This window comes from Dendropsophus ebraccatus, chromosome 11 (assembly GCF_027789765.1).
Source record: "Dendropsophus ebraccatus isolate aDenEbr1 chromosome 11, aDenEbr1.pat, whole genome shotgun sequence".
Lineage (NCBI taxonomy): Eukaryota > Metazoa > Chordata > Amphibia > Anura > Hylidae > Dendropsophus > Dendropsophus ebraccatus.
The window spans coordinates 47,944,727-47,968,746 of NC_091464.1; the positions used below are offsets into that span (position 1 = coordinate 47,944,727).

A 24,020-nucleotide genomic window follows, 5' to 3' on the forward strand; every position below is an offset into this window, starting at 1 on the left:
GAAAGTGACACATTACAGGATAAGAGCCCTATTACATGGGACGATTTTCGTGCAAAAAATCATTATATTGTTCAAATTTAATTTCTGAATAAATCTACAGTCTACTGTAAAATTTGCACACTTTGCTACTGAACCAAATTCATAATTATTTTGCTGCTAAATTCTCTAGAACTTGGCCCATACAATGCATCTAGATAATTTTGGTCTATGAATCCTCATGTTTGCCCGTATTGCCTTGTATTAACTAAACCAGCAACTACCCAGAAGAATACCCCGGCAAATTACAATAAACGTTTTATTATCAAATGCATATAACACAGCCTATGGGATGGCTCACATAACATAGTACTTATTAAAGACTATGGACAGTCACTGACAAGTATTCTTTATGTGCATAAAGTTTCAAGAATTAGGCTCATCACAGTTCATTTCTGCATCTTCATATAAAGAAGATGGTTCCAGTTCATTGTTCGTAAAACTCTTTGATATACTTATGTTTTCATACTTTGGTTCGGAGTCTTCTTTATCATCTGGGCTTTGGTAAACATGATCAACTACTTCGGCTTGTTCCGGATCATGCAAGTTGGAATACATATTCTCTGGTTTATCAGGATTGCCTTCTTTCTCGATACTATCCTCGGACAAGTGCTTTTTAAGGATGGAAGAACTCGGAAGAATTATTTTTCTTGTCTGGCTGCCTTGTACTTTATCATTTGAAGCGTTCTTGATCATAATTTTCACATCTTCTGGATAGGTAACCTTTGGCTGAGTAACTTTTGAGTTTGACTGCTGCAACAAACTTCTCCTAGTGGGTTTTGGGATTCCTTTTTGGAAACTGCCCAATCGTTTCAACACTGCCTGTACTGCTCCATCCACATTGCCTTCTGACTTTCTACGAGGCTTATAAGACTTTTTGGGGGGACCAACAGTTACATAAAGCGTGGAAATATTATGGACCTTCCTTTTTATTTCAGAGTTCTCTTTTAAACCAGTCTCTGTAACTTCTGCTTTGAACGATGCCTTTTGTGCATTAGACATGGTCCTCCGCCGGCCAACTGGGCCACTTCTCTGAAGCTTGGGATGATCCTCTTGGGATAATTCTGGGTTACAGTTTATGGTGTCATAGTGCTCATTACTGTCTTCACCCTTTTGTGACTCATCTCCATTTATTGTCTGTGACTGTATAGACGGCAACTTAGGGAGACTAATAGCAAGTTTTGGTTTACGAACAAGATTGGGTGTATCGGTTGTGGATGACCTTCGGCTCTCAAACTTGGTTCCTTCAGCAAATGATACAGATGGTCTTTTGGCTTTTGCAATGCTAGAAGTTCTAGGGATAGAAAATGGAAGGGATACGTCATCTGTGTTTAAAACCATGGCATCTGGGAATACATTGCATTTTGAACTTATTTCTTGTAACCCATCCAAGTCAGCAACAGACATTCCTATAAAAAAGAAAGACAGAATATTATGGCATGTCCACATTCAGTTAGAATAATTCATTGTTGCCCTCTAGGTTTCACTACACTGTTCAAGTTCTCTAAGGAGATATAAATTCCTAATGCCAAAGTGGTGGGCCCTTGATGCAGCAATAAAGTGGCATTTACAATACACGATAAATCATCATAAATCATCAAATCTGATCAAAAATTTGGCCCCGATCCCCACTCCCTGTAACTGTACTTTAGGACAAGGAGATGCCAGACTGATCGTCTTTCCCCCTTCATCCCAGATATGTGCCCAGTATTTACATGTTATATACAAAATAGAAGGATGAACTACTCTACCGATGTACCCAACTGTACTCTCTTATTACAATCCATCACTGAGCTACATAGTCCCTATGCTTACTATATATAAATATATCTGTATATATTGACAAGTGTCGTCCCCAATAGGGATAAAATATTATTATCTTTATAAAGAACATATTACGGTGAATGGATACATGTGAAGTGACATCTCTCATCCTGTGAAGCATTGCAAGGAATACACTACTGTACTACAATATGCTATTATTACAGATTATGACATATTATAGTTTGTGTTTTAAATCACAAGTTAGTTTTTTGTAATATATTACCACTTATTAATTATAAATATATATTTTAATAAGCAGTTTATAGCCGTCGCAACCCGGGGGATACTTTACTGGTCCGCACTCCGGTTTGTTCTTTGGATCCCAGCTTCCTGGTGTCCCGCTCAGCCAATCAGTGCACTGTCCCGCCACAGCCTCTAATTAGTTGAGCGGGACGTCAGGATGCCGGGAGCCGCAGAACAAGCCGGAGTGAGTACTATTCAAACTAACTTTATTTAAGGGCTATTGCTTATACTACTAAAGCCTATCTTACATGTTCAGTGTGATTTTTCTGGGCCATAAAACCTCACGCTATTTTTTCTTTGTGATCTGTAGAAAATCATAAGTAATTGCATCCGTTTCTGTTGCATCTGTAAATGTGAACAGTACTAGTTTGATTAGATTTGATCCGAGTTTTTTACAAATGTCACAGATGTGACATCTGTAAAAAATATGATTCCCATAGACTTCTATTGGTAATCGGTAATGCAATCACAATCCGCACTAGGACATGTCCTTTTTTTATATGGAACGGATTATGGATCAAAATTAAAATGAACTGTGTGAATAGCCCAATATAAATCAATGTGCTCTAAGTTGAACCATGATTATGGATCCGCAATTGCAATTGTAAAAAAGGCCAGGCGGTAAGCTCTTTGAATCACTTGAGGCTACCATGAGGGGCACCGGATATGGCTGGCATTGTAGGGGGAAGCCTATGGCTGTAATGAGAGCCCTTCAGTCTGCAAACATAGAAGGTATCTGTGGCAAGACACTTTAAAGGCACTCTGTTTGCTGTAGGTTGTCATTATATTACATGTCATTATATGCAATTGGGATAAGACAACTTCTGTCACCTTCTCTTGGAGGAACACAGTACACAGGCCCTTCTTCATCTGACTCAAATGAAGAAAAAGAGTTTTCAGATAACCAGCCTGTTGAAGGAGACTCAATGAAGCTGTGGTTGAAGGGTAGTTCTGTGTCATGGTGAGAAACTGGAAGATAAAGCGAAAACGTCAAATGCACTTTATAACAAACACATGACTTATAGATCTTAATATCTAGGTTTCTTCTGTCATCAACAATTACTGTAAATTCCAGTACATAGTTTACACCAGTGAGACAGAAAAGTTAAAGAAGATATTTCCATCTCAACTAATATAGTTATGGTTGTAGGGCTCGTCAGGGTAAATATTTTTGCAAATACATTCATCTACCAAACTTGATCTAAAAGCAGTGGTCTGGCTGGTGTATATAGATATAGTATACATATTTATATGTGTGAAAGAAGGAACGATTCCAGCACTCACCAACCTAAGCAGGTATACACTTCATTCTGAGTTTCTCATGTTGCAGGGAGAGGGGTGGAAGGTGCGGGAGTGTCTCCAAAAGCGACAGCTGTTTTGGGCGACACTGCCCGTTCTTAAAGTGTCACTGTGGTTATAACTTTCGAAATCTAAATCAACAGTAGATGTGATATAAAGCAAGTTTGCAATTTACATTGATTATTTATTGTTTTAGTTATCATGGAAAACACAGCACTTCCTGTTTTCTGACTCTTTTTTTCAAAAAAACAAAACAAAACAGGAAACAGTCGTAACTCTCTGTACTGGCCGGAATTCCTGTGTTTAGTCTGTTTTTTTCAACCAGCACAAGTTATAAAATTTGCCTTCAGGAGACCTGGATTTCTGGTAAGTTCTGAAAGTTATAATGACAGGTACACTTTAAGCCTCAAGCCATAGTCTAGGCTTAAGAATGGGCAGTGTAGACTGAAACAGCTGTTGCTCTTGGAGATGCTCCTGCAACTTCCACCCCACTCCCTCCAACATGAGAAACTTGGAATAAAGTGTATACCTGGAATGCTGGAATCGTTCCTTCTTTCACACATTAATATGTCTACTTTACTAGCACCCTGAATGGTTATATTGAGTTTAATAGACTGTCTGTTTCCACAGACCAGCTGTCTTACTATACATACATATTTATATATATGTTATACAGCAGGGGTGGATTAAGGTTACCATGGGCCCTGGGCTGTTTATTTGGGCTGTAAAAATCTGCAACATATCCTCCATGTCTGAACATCTTTCTGAGAGACCATAAAAGCCTATTTCACATTTTGATTTTGTATACTGGGTCCAAAGTAAAGGTAACAGCATCTCACAAAGGCGGCTTTAGAAAAAAACAGGAACACTTTATTCCAGCATGGCACCAATAGCAACGTTTCAACCTCAATGGTCTTTTTCGAATTTGGAATTTACTGTTCCATTAGGACACTGGGACGGGTAACTATTGCATCTAATTTTTACATTAATGGACTAGATGACCGAAGGGTCCCAGAGCGAAAGTGCTATAGTAATCCTCTATTCAGACTTTGTATAGTGGGTGACATGGATGCAGTGCAATGTGCCCCAACCTCAAAACAACTTCCATCATGCCCTGACAACCTTTCAGGGCATGCTCATGACATCGGAATACAACAAGCATTCATTCTAAGGAGATCGGTTTAGTATCAATTTTTAACATTTGCGGTATAAGGGGCACTATTAGTAGTGGGTGTCTACTGTGGGGAGGCAAAAAGGTGGGCTACTACTATGTTGGGCACAAAGGAAAACATTATTGTATGTGGGCACTATTAGGCCATGTTCACACAACGTATGTTTACCATAAATCACGGCCATTGTTGCAATTTGCAACAACGGCCGTGATTTATGCTAAACATATGTTGAATTGGAATGAATGGAATCCCGGACCAAGCATATACACACAGTATACACTCTGGACGGGATTCCATCCGGCCGCACGAAAAACTGACATGTCAGCTCCGGCCACACGCTTCATTGTGTGCAGCATTGAATTGGGATGAGGGCACACAAGGGTGCGCCCACATCCCAATTCACCAGAAATGAGGATCATCCGACCTATACTGCGGTACCAGCCGGGATGATCTTCACTGACACCGGCCGGTCACAAAACAGACGGTCTCATACCATATGTGAACATGGCCTTAGAGTGTGAGAGACAGAGGAGCGCTAATATTGTGTGGGGCCTAAAGGGGGAACTATGTGTGGGGTACAGAAGGGAATGTCCCATGGAGTACTAAGGTGGTATGATAATCATCTGAGGCACCATTACCATGTGTTGCTGTCTGCCAAAGACAAAAACCTGATTATTTCATCTGCTTCTAAAACCAGACAGAATGCACAACATGTAAACATGGCTTATTACTTTCTGTGTATGACTTATTATTTACATGTTTTTATCAGAACTCTAAAAAATATAAAATATTTTATAAAATATATTATATTTATGTTATATATAAAAAAAAAAAAATATATATATATATATAAAAAAAAATTTTTTAATGGCAAATGTCTTACCGGTCACCCAAGAAACTTTATTGCTTCCAAGAGAACAGCATGATAAGAAAGAACCTATGTTAACAATGCCTCCTTGGAAATTGTGCTTCATCCTTGATAAACATCCTCTGTCACCATTAGCCACTCTGTAATAAAAAGGGGAAAGATAAAGGCCTGTCCTCGAAGGCCACAACAAACAGGTTCTGCTCACATCTGCAGGGTTATTTCCATTGCTTTACACATAGGAGCAGAACATCAAAGTTAACAGATCCACATCCTGACAGGTACTCATGAGGCCGAATGGACCCCGCAGTCCAAAGCATAATTCTATATCTCTACATATTTCTATATTTTACATAACTTTTACCACCTTTTCAAGGTGTTTTACACATACTCGGCAACAGGGAGGGCTATCGGTAAAGTGGGTGTGGTGTTATTTAAAAGGGTCATGGCTTAAATGTGACACAAAAACTAAGCCAACAGATGGTGCAACAACTTTCCCACTATTACTACTACTTAAAACTTAGGATTTACCTTTCTTTTCCCTCAGGTTCATTATTCCTACAGCAACAGCAGCAGCAACAGCAGCAGCAGAGGAGAAGAAGCAGACATAAAGGAACAAGAGCCCCCGCAATGATGGCTCCCTTTTGGCTGGATGCTACAATAGAACACACACTCGTAAATAACAGGGCATGCACCACCACTTTCTCTCTTTATTTATTTTATAAATTGAAAATCATCTTCAAGAGAGATGGAAGAGTATGAATAGTAAAGAGCTTGCTTACTGAGTTGGCATGCTCCATGGCTTGGGTCACATTGGCCACCATTACAGTCACAGATGCTTGAACAGTTGGATCCAAAATATCCATGAGGACATGTTTCATTACAACTGAAGGCAAAGCAATTACAAAAAGAAAAAAAAAAGAATATCACTTCTGCTTCATTTCTAGGTCCAATAGGTCAAAAGATATACAGAGATACAGATACAAAACATCTCTGACCCTTTGACACATGGACTCCTCAAGACTTTTTTGGTCCTGTGGTATCTGTCAAGGGGGGGGGGGACTTATTATCTGTACAATTTGTTTAAGCAGGTGGTACAAAAAATGTTACATTTGTTGCAGTGTAAGGGACAGACCACTGAATACAGTATATCTAACGCTATGTTATGTTGCAATTAAGGGCGTAACTAGAAATGGCTGGGCCCCATAGCAAACTTTTGATTGGTGATGGCTCAGGGGCACAATGTATTGCAGGAGTGCCCCACAGGGCCCCCTGATGCGACAGGCCCCGTAGCAGTTGCTATGGCTGCTATGGTGGTAGTTACACCGCTGGTTGCAATAATTTCCCTATAAATGTTCAAATAGTACATAGAGAGTGTCAGGGCCGCTTTAACCAGAGGGCACATGGTGCACATGCATCGGGCCCACTGGTTAAAGGGGCCCACCCTGAGCAGGGCTGGCCTTTGCTCTGTGCGACCATTGCGGTCGTACAGGGCTCCGGCCACCAGCCTGCCAGGGGGGCGCCATCGGGATGGGTAAGTTACCCATCCATGGTGCCCCCTGCAGGGCCCCCCCACCTGCTGCTGCGCTCTGTACTGTAGTTATGAGCGCTCGAAACGAGCGCTCATAGGTACAGGCAGCAGCAGCAGCACTGACAGGTCGGGAGCTATTGGCTCCCTCCCAGTCAGTCATTCGTGTGGCCGCAGGCAGTGCTTTGCCTGCGGTCACAATAGGCCGCTCTTCTGTAGTGGTATCAGCGCTGAGTGACGTCACTCAGCGCCGACCCCGCGAGAGGGGAGAGCGGCCTCTTGTGACCGCAGGCAAAGCACTGCCTGCGGCCACAAGGGTGAAGTGATGAGAAGAGGAACGCGCGGACCTAGGTGAGTATAAAGTGTTTTTTTTTTATTTGCTATATGGGAGGGGGGAGCACAAAGGGGAGCAGCATACAGCGGGGGTCTATACTACTAGTGGTGCCACAGGAGGGGCCTATATACTACTGGGGGGGCACACAGGGGGTATATATAACTGGGGGGGGCACACAGGGGGTATATATAACTGGGGGGGGAGCACACAGGGGGGTATATATAACAGGGGGAGCGCACAGGGGGGTATATATAACTTGGGGAGGGCACAGGGGGGCTATATACTACTGGGGGTGCATAGGGGGTATATATAACTGGGGGAGCACACAGGGGGTATATATATAACTGGGGGAGCGCACAGGGGGTATATATATAACTGGGGGAGCGCATGGGGGGGTATATATAACGGGGAGCACACGGGGGTATATATAACTGGGGGAGTGCACAGGGGGGTATATATAACAGGGAGCACAGAGGGGGGCTATATACTACTGGGGGGTGCACAGGGGGGTATATATAACTGGGGGGGGCGCACAGGGGGTATATATATAACTGGGGGAGCGCACAGGGGGGGTATATATAACTGGGGGAGTGCAGAGGGGGGCTATACACAACTGGGGCGCACAGGGGATATATATACAACTGGGCGGTGCACGGGGGTATATATAACTGGGGGGCGCACAGGGGGTATATATAATTGGTATATATAACGGGGAGCGCACAGGGGATATATATATATATATATAACTGGGGGATGCACAGGTTATATATATATATATATATATATAAATGGGGGGTGCACAGGGTATATATATACTACTGGGGGGTGCACAGGGGGACTATATACTACTGGGGGGAGCACAGGGGATATATATATACTACTGGAGGGTGCACAGGGGGGTATATATACTACTGGGGAATGCACAGGGGACTATATACTACTGGGGGAGCACAGGGGATATACATACTACTGTGGGTGCACAGGGGGAGTATATACTACTGGGGGAGCACAGGGGATATATATACTACTGGGGGCTGCATGGGGGGTATATATACTACTGGGGGATGCACGGGAGGTATATATAACTGGGGGAGCACAGAGGGGGCTATATACTACTGGGGGCAGCACCTAGTGGTCTATAGTACTGGGGTAAGCACACAAGGGGTCTATATACTACTGGGGGCAGCACAATGGGGTCTATATACTACTGGGGGGTGCACAGAGGGTATATATACTACTGGGAGCAGCACCTATTGGTCTATAGTACTGGGGGCAGCACACAGGTGTCTATATACTACTGGGGACAGCACACAGCTGTGGGGGAGCACAGAGGGGTGTAACTACTATATAGGGGTACATAGGGGGGTAACTACTGTATAAGGGTACATAGGGGGGTAACTACTGTATAGGGGTACAGGGGACCTTACTACTGTATGTGTTGGAGCCTAAAATGTTTCTCTGGCAGATTCTGGAGAGAAGATTCACAGCCGGGAGAAGACTTCATGGTGGCCCAGGCTGGATGGAGGGAAAGAAAAGGTGAAAGACTCTGATGAGAGAAGACGCCCCCTGTGAGTAAATGGATGTAACTGTTATAGGGCTGTAGTGATAGTGGTCATGGTGTGGCGGTATTATATAATGGTATCATTGGTGATATCGTTATGAGGTAACTACCGTATGTATTGGGGGTCTTAATACAGTGTGGGGACATTTTATGGGGATCATACTGTGTGTGGAGCTCTGATTCTGATAACGCTGGGTTTGGGGGGGGCCCAATGTATTAAAACGGCCCTGGAGAGTGTCCATGAAGTGCCATATATTGTTTAAATACTCTACCCACAAGTCATAATGAGTGCCTATATAAAACTGATTAGTAACTCACTTTTCCCACAGTGCTAAACAGCACCTATATAGTACTATACTTTTCCCACACAGAGCCAAAAATTATCTACAGTGCCCACATGCAGACTAATGGTTCCAGAAGTATCCACATCCCAAACTTTGCATGGAGAGTGCCATTGATCCAAACAGTGCCCAACTATTGCAAAACAGTGTCAAGTTATTGTAAATCTGTGTAGAGACAATAAATATCACACCTCTGTTTCCAGTATCCGAAGTCACAGACACACTCCCCTGTCACTGGGTCACACCTCCCATGGATGCAGAGTGGGCACAAGTGTTTGCATCTGTTCCCATAACTTCCAGATGGACAAAAAAACTCACACCTTAGAAGATAAGTAGAACAGTTAACATCCATCCAACTTTGCTCAGTATCCAGGGTTCAGGTTAACCATATAGTATAGCATTATCAATAGACGGATTTATTATTGGGTTATTTGCTTTTTTTATGGGTTTAAAGCGACTCTGTACCCACAATCTGACTCCCCCAAACCACTTGTACCTTTGGATAGCTGCATTTAATCCAAGATCTGTGCTGGGGTCCATTCAGCAGGTGATGCAGTTATTGTACTGGAAAACAACTTTTAAACTTGCAGCCCTGTGCCCAACGGCCGGGACTTAGAATGTCTATGCATTAGGTTGGCACTACTCCTCCGTCCCTCCTACCCACCCTCTTCATCATTAGGAATGCCACTGGCACATTTTCTCCTGTCTGAACATTGCACAGGTGCCTTAACGATCCAGCCCATGTGCCGGGCTGACACAGCTGATGAATAGGAGGCAATCTGCCTGGAGCATTCCTAATGATGAGGAGGGCGGGAAGGAGAGACAGAGAGGTTGTGCCAGCCTAATGCATACACAATCTAATCCCTGGCTGTTGGGCACAGGGCTGCAAGTTTAAAAGTTGTCTTTTAGGACAATAACTGCATCACCTGCCGAACGGACCCCAGGACAGATCTTGGATTAAAAGCAGCTATCCCAAGGTACAAGTGGTTTGGGGGGGTCAGATTGTGGGTACAGAGTCACTTCTAAGTTATCTTTTTATTGCATATCTAATAAAAGTTACATTTTACAAGCTCTTTGCTGAGTAAGTTAGCTGTATGGTTGTAAAAGGACCCAGTACTATATCTTTTCCGAGTTAATCGCAGGAATTCCTATGTTCAACATGTCACTTGTTGAAGCCAGCTGGAACATCATGCTTAGGTTGTACCTGTTTCTCACCAGACTCATCTCATATGTTGAAAATAAGATACATCTGCAAATTTTGGATCTATATATACTATTTTTGTTTGGGGATGAGATTCGCTCATCTCTAATTATTATTATAAGAAAATCAATATTAATTTAATAATAATATTATTATTAATTATTTAAAATCCTTGACAGTTAAAAAGAAAAAAGCATGATCTTTCAAAGACTTCTCCATAAAGAGGAGCGAACGTTGAGCACACTTGAGTTCATCCAAACCTTAACGCTCTGCATTAGGTGGCTGAAGAGGTAGAATACTGCCCTAAGGCTGCCTGGAAAACGTGGATACAGCCATAGGTGTATACCCACCTCCCCTAAGCATGATTGACAGCCAGAGGAGGCTGGGGTGGCTTCTGTGACACTGTTAGTGTGAAATAAAGATAGTTTTATTTAGAGGATGTGGGATCACAGGATGCCTGCTTTGTAGGTAAGCTAGAGCAGACACAAGAAGCTGACATTTTCTGTTTTCCACAGCTCAGTTATCTGCTTTGCTGTGTAGACTAGGACGGAGTCTGAATATCTCATGTGGCTGACAGCTATTCCTCCTGCATGAATATATAAATATTCCACTGATGAGTAGTGGAAAGCAGTGTTGATTGATTCTAATAGGATTTCTATGACTATGTTGACTATGTTGAAATAAATAATATTTCTGATGCTAATCTAAATTCTGCAGGAAGAATTGACAAGTCCATTCCTGAGGCAGAATCCACAAGGAAAAATCCAATTAAAGGGGGCTTTGTATTTATATGTATATTCACCACATTCCAAGATTTCTAAGCAGAATTTCAGTGAAGATATATTTCCTGTCATTGGGGCTTAAGGTTGCCACAATAAACACAAAACTGTTCTCAAATTCCAAATCTGTGGTCAGTATTTAGGGCTATGCTATTGTAGATTCCTAGGAACCCGTCACCAAGACAATGATATCTAATCTATCACCATTATGTTATAGTGCAGGAAGAACTGAGCAGATTGATATATATATTTGTACGAAAAGATTCAGTATAACTTGCAACATGTTGATTGAAATCCTTGCTAATTCTGTGTTAAGGAGTCCAGTGGGCGGTGTCACTCAATGGACTGGACTCTTTAGCTTGGAAACATCAGAGATTTCAATCAACAAATTACAAGTTATATAAAGATATAAATCAATGTACTCATCTTCTTCTGCTCTAAAACATGATGCTGAGATATCTTAGATAGCATTTTCATGGCGACAGGTTCCCTTTGAATGTCATCAGCATCCATTTGCCTTTCAAATCAATTTGTGAGAAACTGAGCACCCCTTTATGGATATACACCAGAGCTATATGGCATTGAGATGTGTCTACTTTTTTCTGCAGAATACAAGTTGCTTTATTTATATTACTCCTCCCTGTAGTTTAAGGCCACAACTACATAACATCTTTTTTTGGACACTTGACGGACGTTTTTTTATGGCCGTCATTTTGAGCCAAAATAACAGACGCTATTTTGAAATAACAAATGTCATTCGGGCTCAAAATCCCCCCCCCAAAAAACAGTTATCAAACTGCCATAAGAAGATATTGTGTGGTCATGGCCTCCCATTGTATTTGATACCACTTCATTTGGATCCTTTAATTTGTTCACTCTAAGCACTAATACTCTCTGTATCTGCAATGAACAAATATACCTGGGTCCCATCTTCCCAGGATCACAGTTTAGACAGGTCCCAGTCTCTCGACTACATTCTTCTTCTCCAAGACACTTTGGACATTTCTGTGCACAGTTCTCTCCATAATACCCAGGTACACAAGGCAGATCACAATGTGTTCCCATCCAACCAGGTTCACAGGTCACACAGGAGCCATCGAAAGGGAAGCAGCTTTGGCCCAGTCTGCACTTTCCACAACTGGCAAGTTAAAAAGAAGAAGAATGATACATATTACATTGTGATCAACTTTCAGGCAAATAATATTATAGAGACATTTATGGAATTTGCAACAGTCTATAGTATCTAACTACAATGCAAAAGGTATAATATCTGGATTACAATGAAGCAGCTTTCTCTAACTTTTATTTAGCTGTAAGTAACTTGACCTTTGTGTCTCTGTCTTGGAACCTATGATATCACCTCCAATACTAAACATGGGCTAAAAATCAGTCCACTGTGTACAACCCCATAGCTTTGCCTACAAATGTATATGGTAATATTTTCACCTATTACTGTAGAACATGATTCCTGCATCTTTAATATGACAGATTCCCTTTAATGGGGTACCCCAGAGAACTGGTGTCAGAAACTTAAACAGATTTGGAAATAACTTCTATTTTTTTTTAAAACTCACATCTTCCAGTACTTATCAGTTGCTGTATGTCCTGCAGTAAGTGGTGTGCTCTTTCCAGTCTAAGGCTAACTTCACACAACGTATATTTTCAATTAATCAAGGCCATTGTTGCAAATTGCAAAATGTACATTGCATTGAAGTCTAGGGAATTCCGGCTGGAGTGTATACACTCTATATACACTCCGGCTGGGATTCCTTGCGGCTGCACAAAAAACTGACATGTCAGTTTTGTGCGGCCACTATTCATTGAATAGCGCCCGCACAAAACTGACTGTGCAGACAATGTAAAGTGCGGCTCCGGCTGCACTTTACATTGTGTGCTAAGAAAATAAAGGAATGTGGGCACACCGGAATGCGCCCGCATCCCAATTCAAAAGAAATTAAGTTCATCAGGCCGGTACTGCAGTACTGGTTGGGATGAACATCATGTCTTATGTTGTGTAAACCTGGCCTAATACAGGCCTCTCTGTTACCACCTCTCTCTGTGTTAGGAACTGTCCAGAGCAGTAACCTCTCTCTGATACAGTTCCTGACACAGACAGAGGTGGCAGCAGGGAGCACCATGTCAGACTGGGAATAATACACCACTACCTGCAGCTTATGTAACTCTGCTTTCTGTGAGCACAAGACAAGACGGTGCATTAGATTTACTTAAGAAGTACTTAAAGCGCCAGGAAGAGATGCTTTAACAATACATGTCATAAGGTTCTTAAAGTGACAGTTACACTTATTGTGATCACAGTCCATGTTGATAGTAAACATTAAAAAACGGCAAGCACATGCTTTATATGTGGATAGCGTGAGTGCTGAGCATGCTTATCTATAGCGGTCCCTCTTACCTTTTCTCACATTTGGGTCCATAATATCCAGCAGGACACAGATCTGTACATTTTTTTCCTTGGTATCCCGCGTAACATTCGCATTCACCACTTCTGGAATTGCATTTACCGTTCACACAGTCACACTGGTGTTCACATCCCTGACCATACCAGCCTTCTCGACATAGGCAATTTCCTTTTGTTTGTAGACACGGAGATTCGTTGCAGTTACATTTTATACTGCATCGATTTCCCCACCATCCGCTGTTACATATACATTGTCCATTGGTCTGGTTGCAGTGTGAATTTTCCAGGTTGCACACACATTGTTTATTGCAGTGCTGAGCCCACCAGCCTGGCTCACACTTACACAATCCAGTCAGCTGGTCGCAGGTCCCGTGTGCACCACAATGGCAGGAATTCTGACAATTAGGTCCCCATCGCTTAGGGTAGCAGGTACATTTGCCAGTCACCCCATCACACTTTCCAAATGGATAACATGAACATCTCTGCTTGCAATCTGAACCCCAGTACTGATCAGGGCATGCTGCAAAACAAAGAGAGAATGTTACTGAAATGTATCTATTCTATCTATCTAATCCATTGATTCTATCCATTGTTCTAGATATCTATCTATCTAAATGCAAGAAAAAAACAGCCCAACCTGATCAGTCCACTTGGGTGCCAGTGGATCCTGTTAAGACCATGACATGGACCCCCAATTAACTATCTATCTATCTATCTATCTATCTATCTATCTATCTATCTATCCATATTATCCTGTCCTAACTATCTATTCCACCTATCTGTTCATTGCTTTTTTCCTTGTCTCTGCTATATGTCCTTCTGGCATTCTCTATCTATCCCTAAGAAAAGTTTTTCTTCCTTGTTACCATCATTTATGCATTTCATATCTCAGTAACTAGATTCACAGAAGACAGGGAAGGTTGTTGAATATAGTCCAGGTGTAACATCAGCATTAAATCAGATATTTGCTTGCAAACCTAATTACACAGTCATTGTGTGCTTCTGTGAGGACAGAGATGGCAAGTAGTGGGAAGATTTCCATGTTTGAAGGTTAATGCAAACTGTAGTCACTTAGCTTTGGTACTAGCTGTTAACCAAATAGGTTTGACACTCTGAGGTCTTCAATTACTTTATAGTGATGTTTATTTTTGACTTTAATAATGTTTAATAATACAGGGAGAATAAGGGTTTGACACTATACAAGTCATAGACTTTTTGCTATGTGAGAGAGAGCATTGTCTGTGCTTCTTGCTCTTTCTCTCTCACTTATATCCTTATTGCATTAGCTGGACTGTTACCATTTTTTGCACTTTTGCACTTTATTTATGTTTACAGGTCCTGTTTGTCTGGCTACTCGGGGGAATACTGCATAGTGATTGTATATGGTATATTGGTTATTCAATTGGAGGTTTAGCTCCCAGTGTGTTATGCTGCGTTTACACGGAACGATTATTGTTCGAATTTTCGCAATAACGATCACATTTGAGCAATAATTGTTCCGTGTAAACACAGCAAACGATCAAACAATGAACGAGTGAGAAATCGTTCATTTTGATCTTTCAACATGTTCTCAAATCATCCTTCGTCGTTCGCTAAAAATTCGCTGATCGCTTCAGAAATTCAACCTATGTGAAAAATGGCCCTAAGCGATCTTAAAAACGATCGCAATAACGAAAATCTTTACGAATTTTCTAATGATTTATTCATCTAAACACTGATCGTTATAAAAATCAAATCGCTGCTTCAAAATCGTTAGGCAATCGATTTGGCGAATTATCACTTCGTGTAAACGCAGCATTACTTACACTAGTAAATTATAAAAGTATTCCCAGTTGTGAGCAGTGCAGGGATATGATAGGTTCTGAAACTATATATGAGAAAACCAGTGCAGCTTGCAGTGGGTGATAAGGACACTATGAATGCAATGTCACTGCGGCACACCATCAAAGGGAAAGGAGAACATTTTATTGATTTTATCTTCTAAAATGCTGCAATAACAATAACTAACAGCAACAGAGACCATGAATAATATTGAACAGAAGGATGGTAAAATAAGGAGACAAAGAGGCATCGAATAATTTATCCTGACATTGTCTTCAACAACAAAATGCAAAAAATAAAGACAAACTCTCGGGGCAAATTTTTCCATGCAAGTACAGAAGTCAATTGTTCCCTAGTGAGTGGAATGGCAGCATCTAGGAGAAGGCTCAGGGAGAAGATGGCAGCTCACTCCACCAGAAACCTGTAGCTAGCTACATTGCTTATCAAGCAAGAAGGATTAGTGAGGGTTTGTTTTTCTCAAGGGCATCAAAGGAACACTATTAGGGGCTATGTTCACATTGCGTATGAATCCATCCGTAGATCGTACGCCGCCGTACATGTGTGGCTGAAACTACGGGCGTGGGAAAAATAGACATGTGGCCGGATGCGTACGAGCCGCGAACATACGCCCGTAGTACAGTTATGCTTCCCTAGCTTGTTTCGAAGCGATCTGAGGCAGGTCATTTACTTGGAAATCTTCGCCCAGCCCCGTAAACCACACAGAACCTTTTGGATCGAAAAATCAAGTTCAATTTGGCTAAAATAAGTACTCCGTACGGGACCGCATGGAAATCCACGGCCGTGAGTTTCAACATTTCCGTCCTCAAACAATGGTCTTGTTCATTTTTCCCGGCGCCGTATACGATCCGGCCGTAAGCTCATACGTAGTGTGCACTGTGCGGGCGTATATCGTATACTTTCAAGTGAACGCATCAACCTCAAAACTACGTGCGTATATTCGCAGTTCGCACTTCGGACAGATTCATATTCAGTGTGAACATAGCCTTAGGCTGGGTTTACACTACGTATATTTCAGTCAGTATTGTGGTCCTCATATTGCAACCAAAACCAGGAGTGGATTAAAAACACAGAAAGGCTCTGTCCACACAATGTTGAAATTGAGTGGATGGCCGCCATATAACAGTAAATAACGGCCATTATTTCAATATAATAAAGTGTTGTTGTCAATAAAAAATCCCCTCCCCTAATAAAAGTCTGAATCACCCCCCTTTTCCCAGGTTATAAATAAAAGTAAATAAATAAATAAATAAACATGTTTGCTATCGCCGCGTGCGTAATCGCCCGAACTATTAATTAATCACATTCCTGATCTTGCACGGTAAACGGCGTAAGCTCAAAAATATCCCAAAGTGCAAAATTGCGCATTTTTGGTCGCATCAAATCCAAAAAAATTGTAATAAAAAGCGATCAAAAAGTCGTATATGCGCAATCAAGGTACCAATAGAAAGAACACATCATGGCGCAAAAAAATGACACCTCACACAGCCCCATAGACCAAAGGATAAAAGCGCTATAAGCCTGGGAATGGAGCGATTTTAAGGAACATATATTTGTTAACAATGGTTTGAATTTTTTACAGGCCATCAGATAAAAGAAAAGTTATACATGTTACATATCGTTGTAATCGTAACGACTTGAGGAACGTATAAAACATGTCAGTTTTTCCATAGGACACACAGCGTAAAAACACGATCCCCCCTAAAAAAAAGAATTGTGTTTTTTTTTTCAATTTCACTGCGCATATAATTTTTTTCTGGTTTCGCAGCAAAAGTTCAGCCTGTCATTGCAAAGTAAAATTAGTGACGCGAAAAATAAGGGCTCATGTGGGTCTGTAGGTGTAAAAATGCAAGTGCTATGGCCTTTTAAGCACAAGGAGGAAAAAACAAAACGCAAAAACAAAAATTAGCCTGGTCCCGAAGGGGTTAAATGGCGGCCATCCACTCAATTTCAACATTGTGTGAACAGAGCCTTTCTGTGTTTTCAATCCACTCCTGGTTTTGGTTGCAATATGAGGACCACAATTCTGACTGAAATATACGTAGTGTGAACCAAGCCTTAGACTGCATTCACACGTTTCGGGAAGTTGTCCGTGCTCATGGATCCGTGCGCAAAAACAATTTACAGTCCATTGCTTTCCATTGGGCTATTCAGACGTTCCGTGATTTCATAGATCCGTGATCCGTTCCGTTTAAAAATAGAACACGTCATAACTCGGAACGGAAGCACTGAATGGATTCCCCGTAGAAATCAATGAGATCCGTGTTATTCACGGATGTACACGGATGTGATATAATCAATGTAATTTAAAATGCTTTAAAACAGATCCGAAAAAAAAAAGACACGAATGCAAAACGGACTGTTTCGCATGGATCCTGGAGGTAGCTAGCAGATCCCAATCCTGGACTGGGAAAAACATTGAACGTGTGAATGCAACCTTTTTGTGGCAGACTCAAAAGAGAGCTCCATTAGAGTGTGCGGTGCACAGGGGATATTATTGCAGTGCGAGGCACTAATAGGCACTAATGGGCTGTATAACTGTATGGTACGTGTATGGGTTGGCTATTGCTATATAGAACACTATGTGGAGTATTATAACCACCTGGGCTACTAATACTGTGTAGGACACTACGTAGGGCACTGGGGCATTTCAGGCACAATAACTGCCTATATGTTTGTCACTATTGTTTTGGGGGCACCATCAATCTGGCACTTGTTTTAGTGTTAATATTTGCCTGGAAATAAAAGTTATATTTTCGCTGTAACAACTTTATTTTATCATGTGGTGGTCACTTTATTGCTGTCTAGGCCATATACTGAAAAAAACGGGAAAGTGAATGACTTTAACCAGAGAATTATTAGATTCTGGAAAAATGTTGCCACCTCATCTTTAAAGTTCAAAATGTAGGTTTAAGCTCTTGGGCCCTAAAGGATAACAAAGAACTTGGCCCCCCACCTACCATGTGCAGTTTATAGTACTGGTTATTTCTCATGTGCCAGAGTGGTCTTTGGGTTCTCTTTATCACCAGGGCCTAGATGCAACTGGTCCCCCTATAGCTACGCCTCTGGTGAGATTCAGGGGTGGGACACAATGCCTTGAAACTCATCTCCATGTGGATGTTAATTCACAGTTGGGTTGTATAGCACATTTACAGGTACATTTATTACTACTAATGTTCGTCCTTATTTGCTAATGCTGTCACAGAGAAGGGTTATCTGCAGGAAGGACGGCCAAGCTAAGCGAAGGTAGGTCTCGCTCTGCATGGTACCCATAGAACTCACAAGGGCTTCATGTCTGGTATGTTACAGTATTCTTATTTGACACCACTTGTACAGGTGTAAACCATTGCAGCAGGTATAACCTACAGGAGTCTGAGTAGTTGTACTCACGTGAATTGCAATCAGCACCAAAGAAACCCGGTTTACAGCGACAAACTCCTGGTCTTATGCAAATTTCATCAGTTTTGCAGGTATCAGCCCCCTCACAGATTGCTGGGGTGAAGAAAAAGCAAAGTTACAAAAGGGAAATATTTTAACAGTGTATAATAAAACCTCCCTCTATATAGCTCTTGGGGATTATATTGGGTATGTTACTGTTGGTGGAAAATGAGTCCATACCAGGTACAGAGCTGCAGACACAGGGAGATAGGTGATCGGGAGATTAAACAGATGATGCCTTTGTCTTTGCTAATGGCAATTTGCAGATACTGAAGTGCCAGAGAAGGGACGCTGAGCCACAGCATGCACACCTCTTCCACCACCTCTCCCTGACAAGACATGGAGGGTGTGGGAGGAAACAAGTGTGCATGCTGTGGCTCACCATCATTTACAAAACTACAACATAACCATATGACATACATGCAGGGCTGTATTTACCATTAGGTACTTGTGGTCTAGGACAGCAGTGTTGATAATAATATACAGTATTCTACAGCTTCTATGCTGTGGGCTGTAGAAAAGGAGTTAAAGGGGAACTCCAGGTAGAGGTAATAAAAATTAATCTGCTGCAGAAACAAATAGCATTATTTACCTGTCTATTGCAGGTTTTGAAACAACCAAAAATCCATTTGTTTTTGTTTTTTTTGTTTTGTATTGTGTGGTACTTCCTGGTTGAGTAGTTGTACACAGTACTACAGGTTCCAGAATGCAATACTTTCCCTCACCTGTTTATCACAGTCCCCCACCCTGCCCATTCCCGCACAAATCTGTTGCAGAACATCTAGGCTGTGTTCACACATTGCAGTTCCATTGTGTTATTAAATTATTTGCAGTACTTTGTCATTTCATTGTGTTCCCAACCAAACACACTGTATTCTCTACCTGTAACGCTGATATTGGAATAAATAATTTAATTTTTTATTTCTTTTTATTTCAGTGAAGTTGCAGCACCTGCTTCTGACTGGTCAGAGATGGTGAATAACTCAGGGGATTGGGAGATCCAGCCAAGCCTCCTGTGACATCACACCCTGCCCCTGTCTGCATCATCAGCCTGTGCTCAGCAAACACACAATGTGAGACAGAGGCAAGGAATATTTGTCTCCTAAGGTGGGAGAGCAGTGGGAGCAGGAGATAATGTGGATTGGCACAGAGGCCATTTTTCTTCACTTCCTGGATGTCTATCAGCTATCAGTGTGGCAGAACTGCACAGATACGGTAATACATTATAAAGACACATCTTTTAATAGAAAACAAGTTTACCTTATCTGGTGTTCCCCTTTAATTTCTCCCTCTGGTTAAATCCACATGGATCAGAACTGATGTCAAAATTTAGCAATATCTGCTGTGTAGTTGCGCAAATCTTCAAAAATTGTCAGAACTGAGCGATCAGCTGACAAACTTGCGTTTGCAAATGAGCAACAAAAAAAATTCAGTGCAAAGGTGGCCAAAGCCTTTAAAGGGGTAGTGCGGCGGTAAAAAATTATTCATAGACTAACACACATTACAAAGTTATACAACTTTGTAATGTATATTATGTCTGTGAATGGCCCCCTTCCCCGTGTCCCACCACCCCCACCCGTGTACCCGGAAGTGTGGTGCGCTATACTCACCTGTCACGTGCCAACCCCCGTCTCCGATCTTCATTCAGCGACGTCTTCTTCGGCAAACAGCTCCGACTGTTCCGAATGCCGGCCGTCCTCTGCAGCGTCATCCGATGCTCAGCCGCGATTGGCTGAGCATAACTGTGCTCAGCCAATCGCGGCTGAGCACAGTTGTGACGTGGCGGAGGGGGGACAGGCGGCAGCGACTCGGCCGTCCGTCCGAAGATGACGTTTGGCACAAGATGGCGGACGGCCCTCGACACGGATCAGGTAATGTATAATGCACCACACTTCCGGGTACACGGGTGGGGTGGTGGGACACGGGGAACGGGGCGATTCACAGACATAACATACATTACAAAGTTGTATAACTTTGTAATGTGTGTTATTCTGTAAATAATTTCTGAGCGCCGCACTACCCCTTTAAGATCTCCACTTGCAAACTCTTAGTGGTATTTTTTTTTTATTTCTATTGGATAAAAATACGTTCTTGTCATGTGATGATCACAACAGTGCATGGCTCTATACAGCATAGTATTTGTTTCTTCTAATGACCTGTATTCCTGTGTGTCCATTACATCTTCAGAATGTTCTTTTGGATTACTGCAAGCAGAAGACTTTATCTGTGTACTCAAACAAGGGTTCCGGATGATATGTCTCTAACCTATGGCTGACATCCTCATTTTTTAGGTAACATTGTCCGGTCAACTTTAAGAGATGGATATTATAACGTACCAGTGGTGCACTCTTTCCCTTCCTGTCTCCAGCCCGGGCAGCACACCGGCCCCTTGGTGACACTAAGGAAGGGGAGAAGCAGGAAGTTGATTAGTTTTACCATTTTCTTTTCATGACATACTGAAGTCAAAACCAGTCAAAGGAGTACTCCAGAGAAAAATGATTTCGTTCAAATAAAGTAGTGTCAGAAAGTTATAATGATTTGTAATTCAACTCAATTTAAAATTTTCAAGTCCTCCAGCAGGGGCGGATTAACCTTACTATAGGCCCCAGGCTGTTCACCAAGCTTGAGCCCCCCCCCCCCCCCCAACCCCACTCTTTAACTATGGCAGCACAAGTGCAGACTGAACAGAACCCGTGGTGACATCATAGTTAAGGTCCTTCAGTATGTCCTGATTTGTGCAAAACTGTGGTAAAAAAGCAGCAATTTGTTTTTTGTTTTTTTTTTTTTGCAAATCATGGCAGAACTGTACCCAGAACTGTACACCACTGAAAGTATAAGTCTGTTTGAGTGGCCCAAGGAGCTCAGGGCCCCGGGCTACTGCCCAAAACTGACCTGTTATGGTCCTCTACTGTCCTCCAGTACTTAACAGCTGTTATATGCCCTGCAGGAAGTGGTGTATTTTTTCCATTCTGACACAGTGCTCTCTGCCGCCACCTCTGTTCGTGAACTGTCCAGAGCAATAGCAAATCCCTATAGAAGACCTTCCCTGCTTTGGACAGTTCATGTCAGGGACATAAGTGGCAGCAGAGAGCACTGTGTCAGACTGGAAAGAATAAGCCACTTCCTGCAGGGCATACAGTAGCTGACAAATACTGAAAGATTTGAGATTTTTAAATAAAAGTAAATTACAAATCTATATAACTATCTGACACTGTACTTCAAAGAAAAAAAGTTTCACTGGATAAACCCTTTAAGTATCTTCTCTAAACCACTTATTTTCTCTTTACTTTAAATGCCAAGTCCTTGCTGATCATCAAGCTTTACACCATGTTACATGTTCATTGTTAAATTTGGGTGGTTTATGTGACGTTATAAACAGTGTTGGTCAAGTATAGTGCTCAAGCGAGCATCGGGGTGTCCAATCAAGCTTGATGCTCAACTGAGCACTTCGTGGTGCTCAAATGCCCGAGCAAAGGTGCACCTTCAATAATTGGCGGTCGAACGATCATTTGGCTGTCAGTTATATCTTTTCTAGATATTTCATTTTTTTTGTTCTAATTTTTGTATTGGAAGAATTAAAATGAAAAATGTAATGTTTCTGCAAGACACATTAGAAATACAGCAGTATACCGGTAATGTTTTAATGAACCAGTTACTAATATTCAAATGTAGACACTTTAACCTGCTATTATAGCGGAAAAAAATTGTCTTACTTAGGCAACAAAATTGTGTCTCTTTTACGTTCTTTAAAATTTGTCTGATATGCCTGGTATTGTTTGACTTTACATTTTTCACAAGTGGTCCAAACACTTAATAGTTGCAGAATAATTATAATATGCATGATGGTTGCAGATAAAATTTGAACGTTTATGAAGCCTCTCTGCATTAAAACAAATGCACATATAGCATAAGCTATACTTGAGTAAAAAGAAAAATCCAAAAAAAAATGGTATCATTACCAGCGCTGTCACTGCCAGAAAATAAACAAGTTTTTCTTCATTCGCCTGGTGAATTGGATTTTCTGGCAGTGACAGCGCTGGTAATGATACCATTTTTTTTTGGATTTTTCTTTTTACTCTTGTTTACACACGGCCCCCCCCTGGGAGCATCCCGTTTAGAGGTACCACCAGCTTTTGCAGTCCTGTGAATCCAGCTAGCAAGCGAGAGACCCCGGCTTGGATATATACCCTAATTAGGGTGATACGCTACTAGCCCAAGTGGCTTTAAGGTGAGCACAATACCACCCCTACACTCTCCACGTTTACCTCTGGTATCACACGAGGCGCCTGTGCCTCTTTTTGTCTTTATAAGCTATACTTCACACAGAACTGCAAAAAGCCATATAAAGACAGATTAAAGAGAACCAACCAGCCCAATTGGGCTAGTTTGGTTCCCTCCATCTCCGTATAAAGCTCCTGTGCAGCTCGGGGCACGTACCGGCCGTGGCTATAGCAGCTTTATAAGGGAAAAAATGAAGTTACAATCCCCAAACAATCCCCGCACTTGGGGATTATAACTTTATTTCCTCCCTTATAATGCTGCTGCAGCCATGGTCATGAACGTGCTGCTGGCTGCACAGCAGCTTTATACAGTGATACAGGGAACAAAATCAGTCCAATTGGGCTGATTGGTTCCCTTTAACCAATAAGGTACAGAGCAGCCAATATCAACTGATAAGAGCAATGAGACTGTGGGACACCTGCATAGTAAAGGCTCCAGTCTAATAGACAGGAAAATACACACATCACACCTATGGCTGATACTAATGCCGCTAGGCTATGTTTAAAAACAAACGCCAAGATATTTTGATCAAACCATATTGCCCCATGCACCATGTGCCGGTCTCCTGGTTCCCATGGGTCCCTACACTAACTCCACACTGTGTCGGTCAGCGACCGCCAACCCCGCAAAGCGTGCACATGCAGGGAAGGGAGGCCATAGAATGGCCCTGCAACCCCAATGTCACAAGACCAAACCCAAAGTGCCCCCCCCAAAACCCAGCCGGCACCACCGGCGGTGAAAGCTGCCACCAAACAACACAAGTATGAATATGGTATTGCACTCACCACCACTGCTGCAGACAGAATGGGAAAGATAGGAGGTACTGACCTGTGAGTATCAGGTCAGTATCCTACAGTAAC

The 24,020-nt window shown here is 42.0% G+C and overlaps 1 protein-coding gene across 1 annotated transcript in view; it reads right to left on the minus strand.

Moving 5' to 3' along the window:
* Nucleotides 1-281: 281 nt before the first annotated feature.
* The window catches only part of SCARF1 (scavenger receptor class F member 1), a 29,471-nt gene continuing 5,732 nt past the window's right edge, over nt 282-24,020 (minus strand). The window contains exons 2-11 of the mRNA XM_069944724.1: nt 21,216-21,277; nt 18,832-18,933; nt 13,597-14,122; nt 12,103-12,321; nt 9,395-9,523; nt 6,222-6,325; nt 5,971-6,094; nt 5,458-5,582; nt 2,935-3,072; nt 282-1,445 (exon numbers count right to left, since the gene is read on the minus strand). Of these exons, the coding sequence (XP_069800825.1) occupies nt 403-1,445; nt 2,935-3,072; nt 5,458-5,582; nt 5,971-6,094; nt 6,222-6,325; nt 9,395-9,523; nt 12,103-12,321; nt 13,597-14,122; nt 18,832-18,933; nt 21,216-21,277 (2,572 nt within the window). The 3' untranslated portion in view covers nt 282-402. The remainder of the gene's footprint in view (nt 1,446-2,934; nt 3,073-5,457; nt 5,583-5,970; nt 6,095-6,221; nt 6,326-9,394; nt 9,524-12,102; nt 12,322-13,596; nt 14,123-18,831; nt 18,934-21,215; nt 21,278-24,020) is intronic.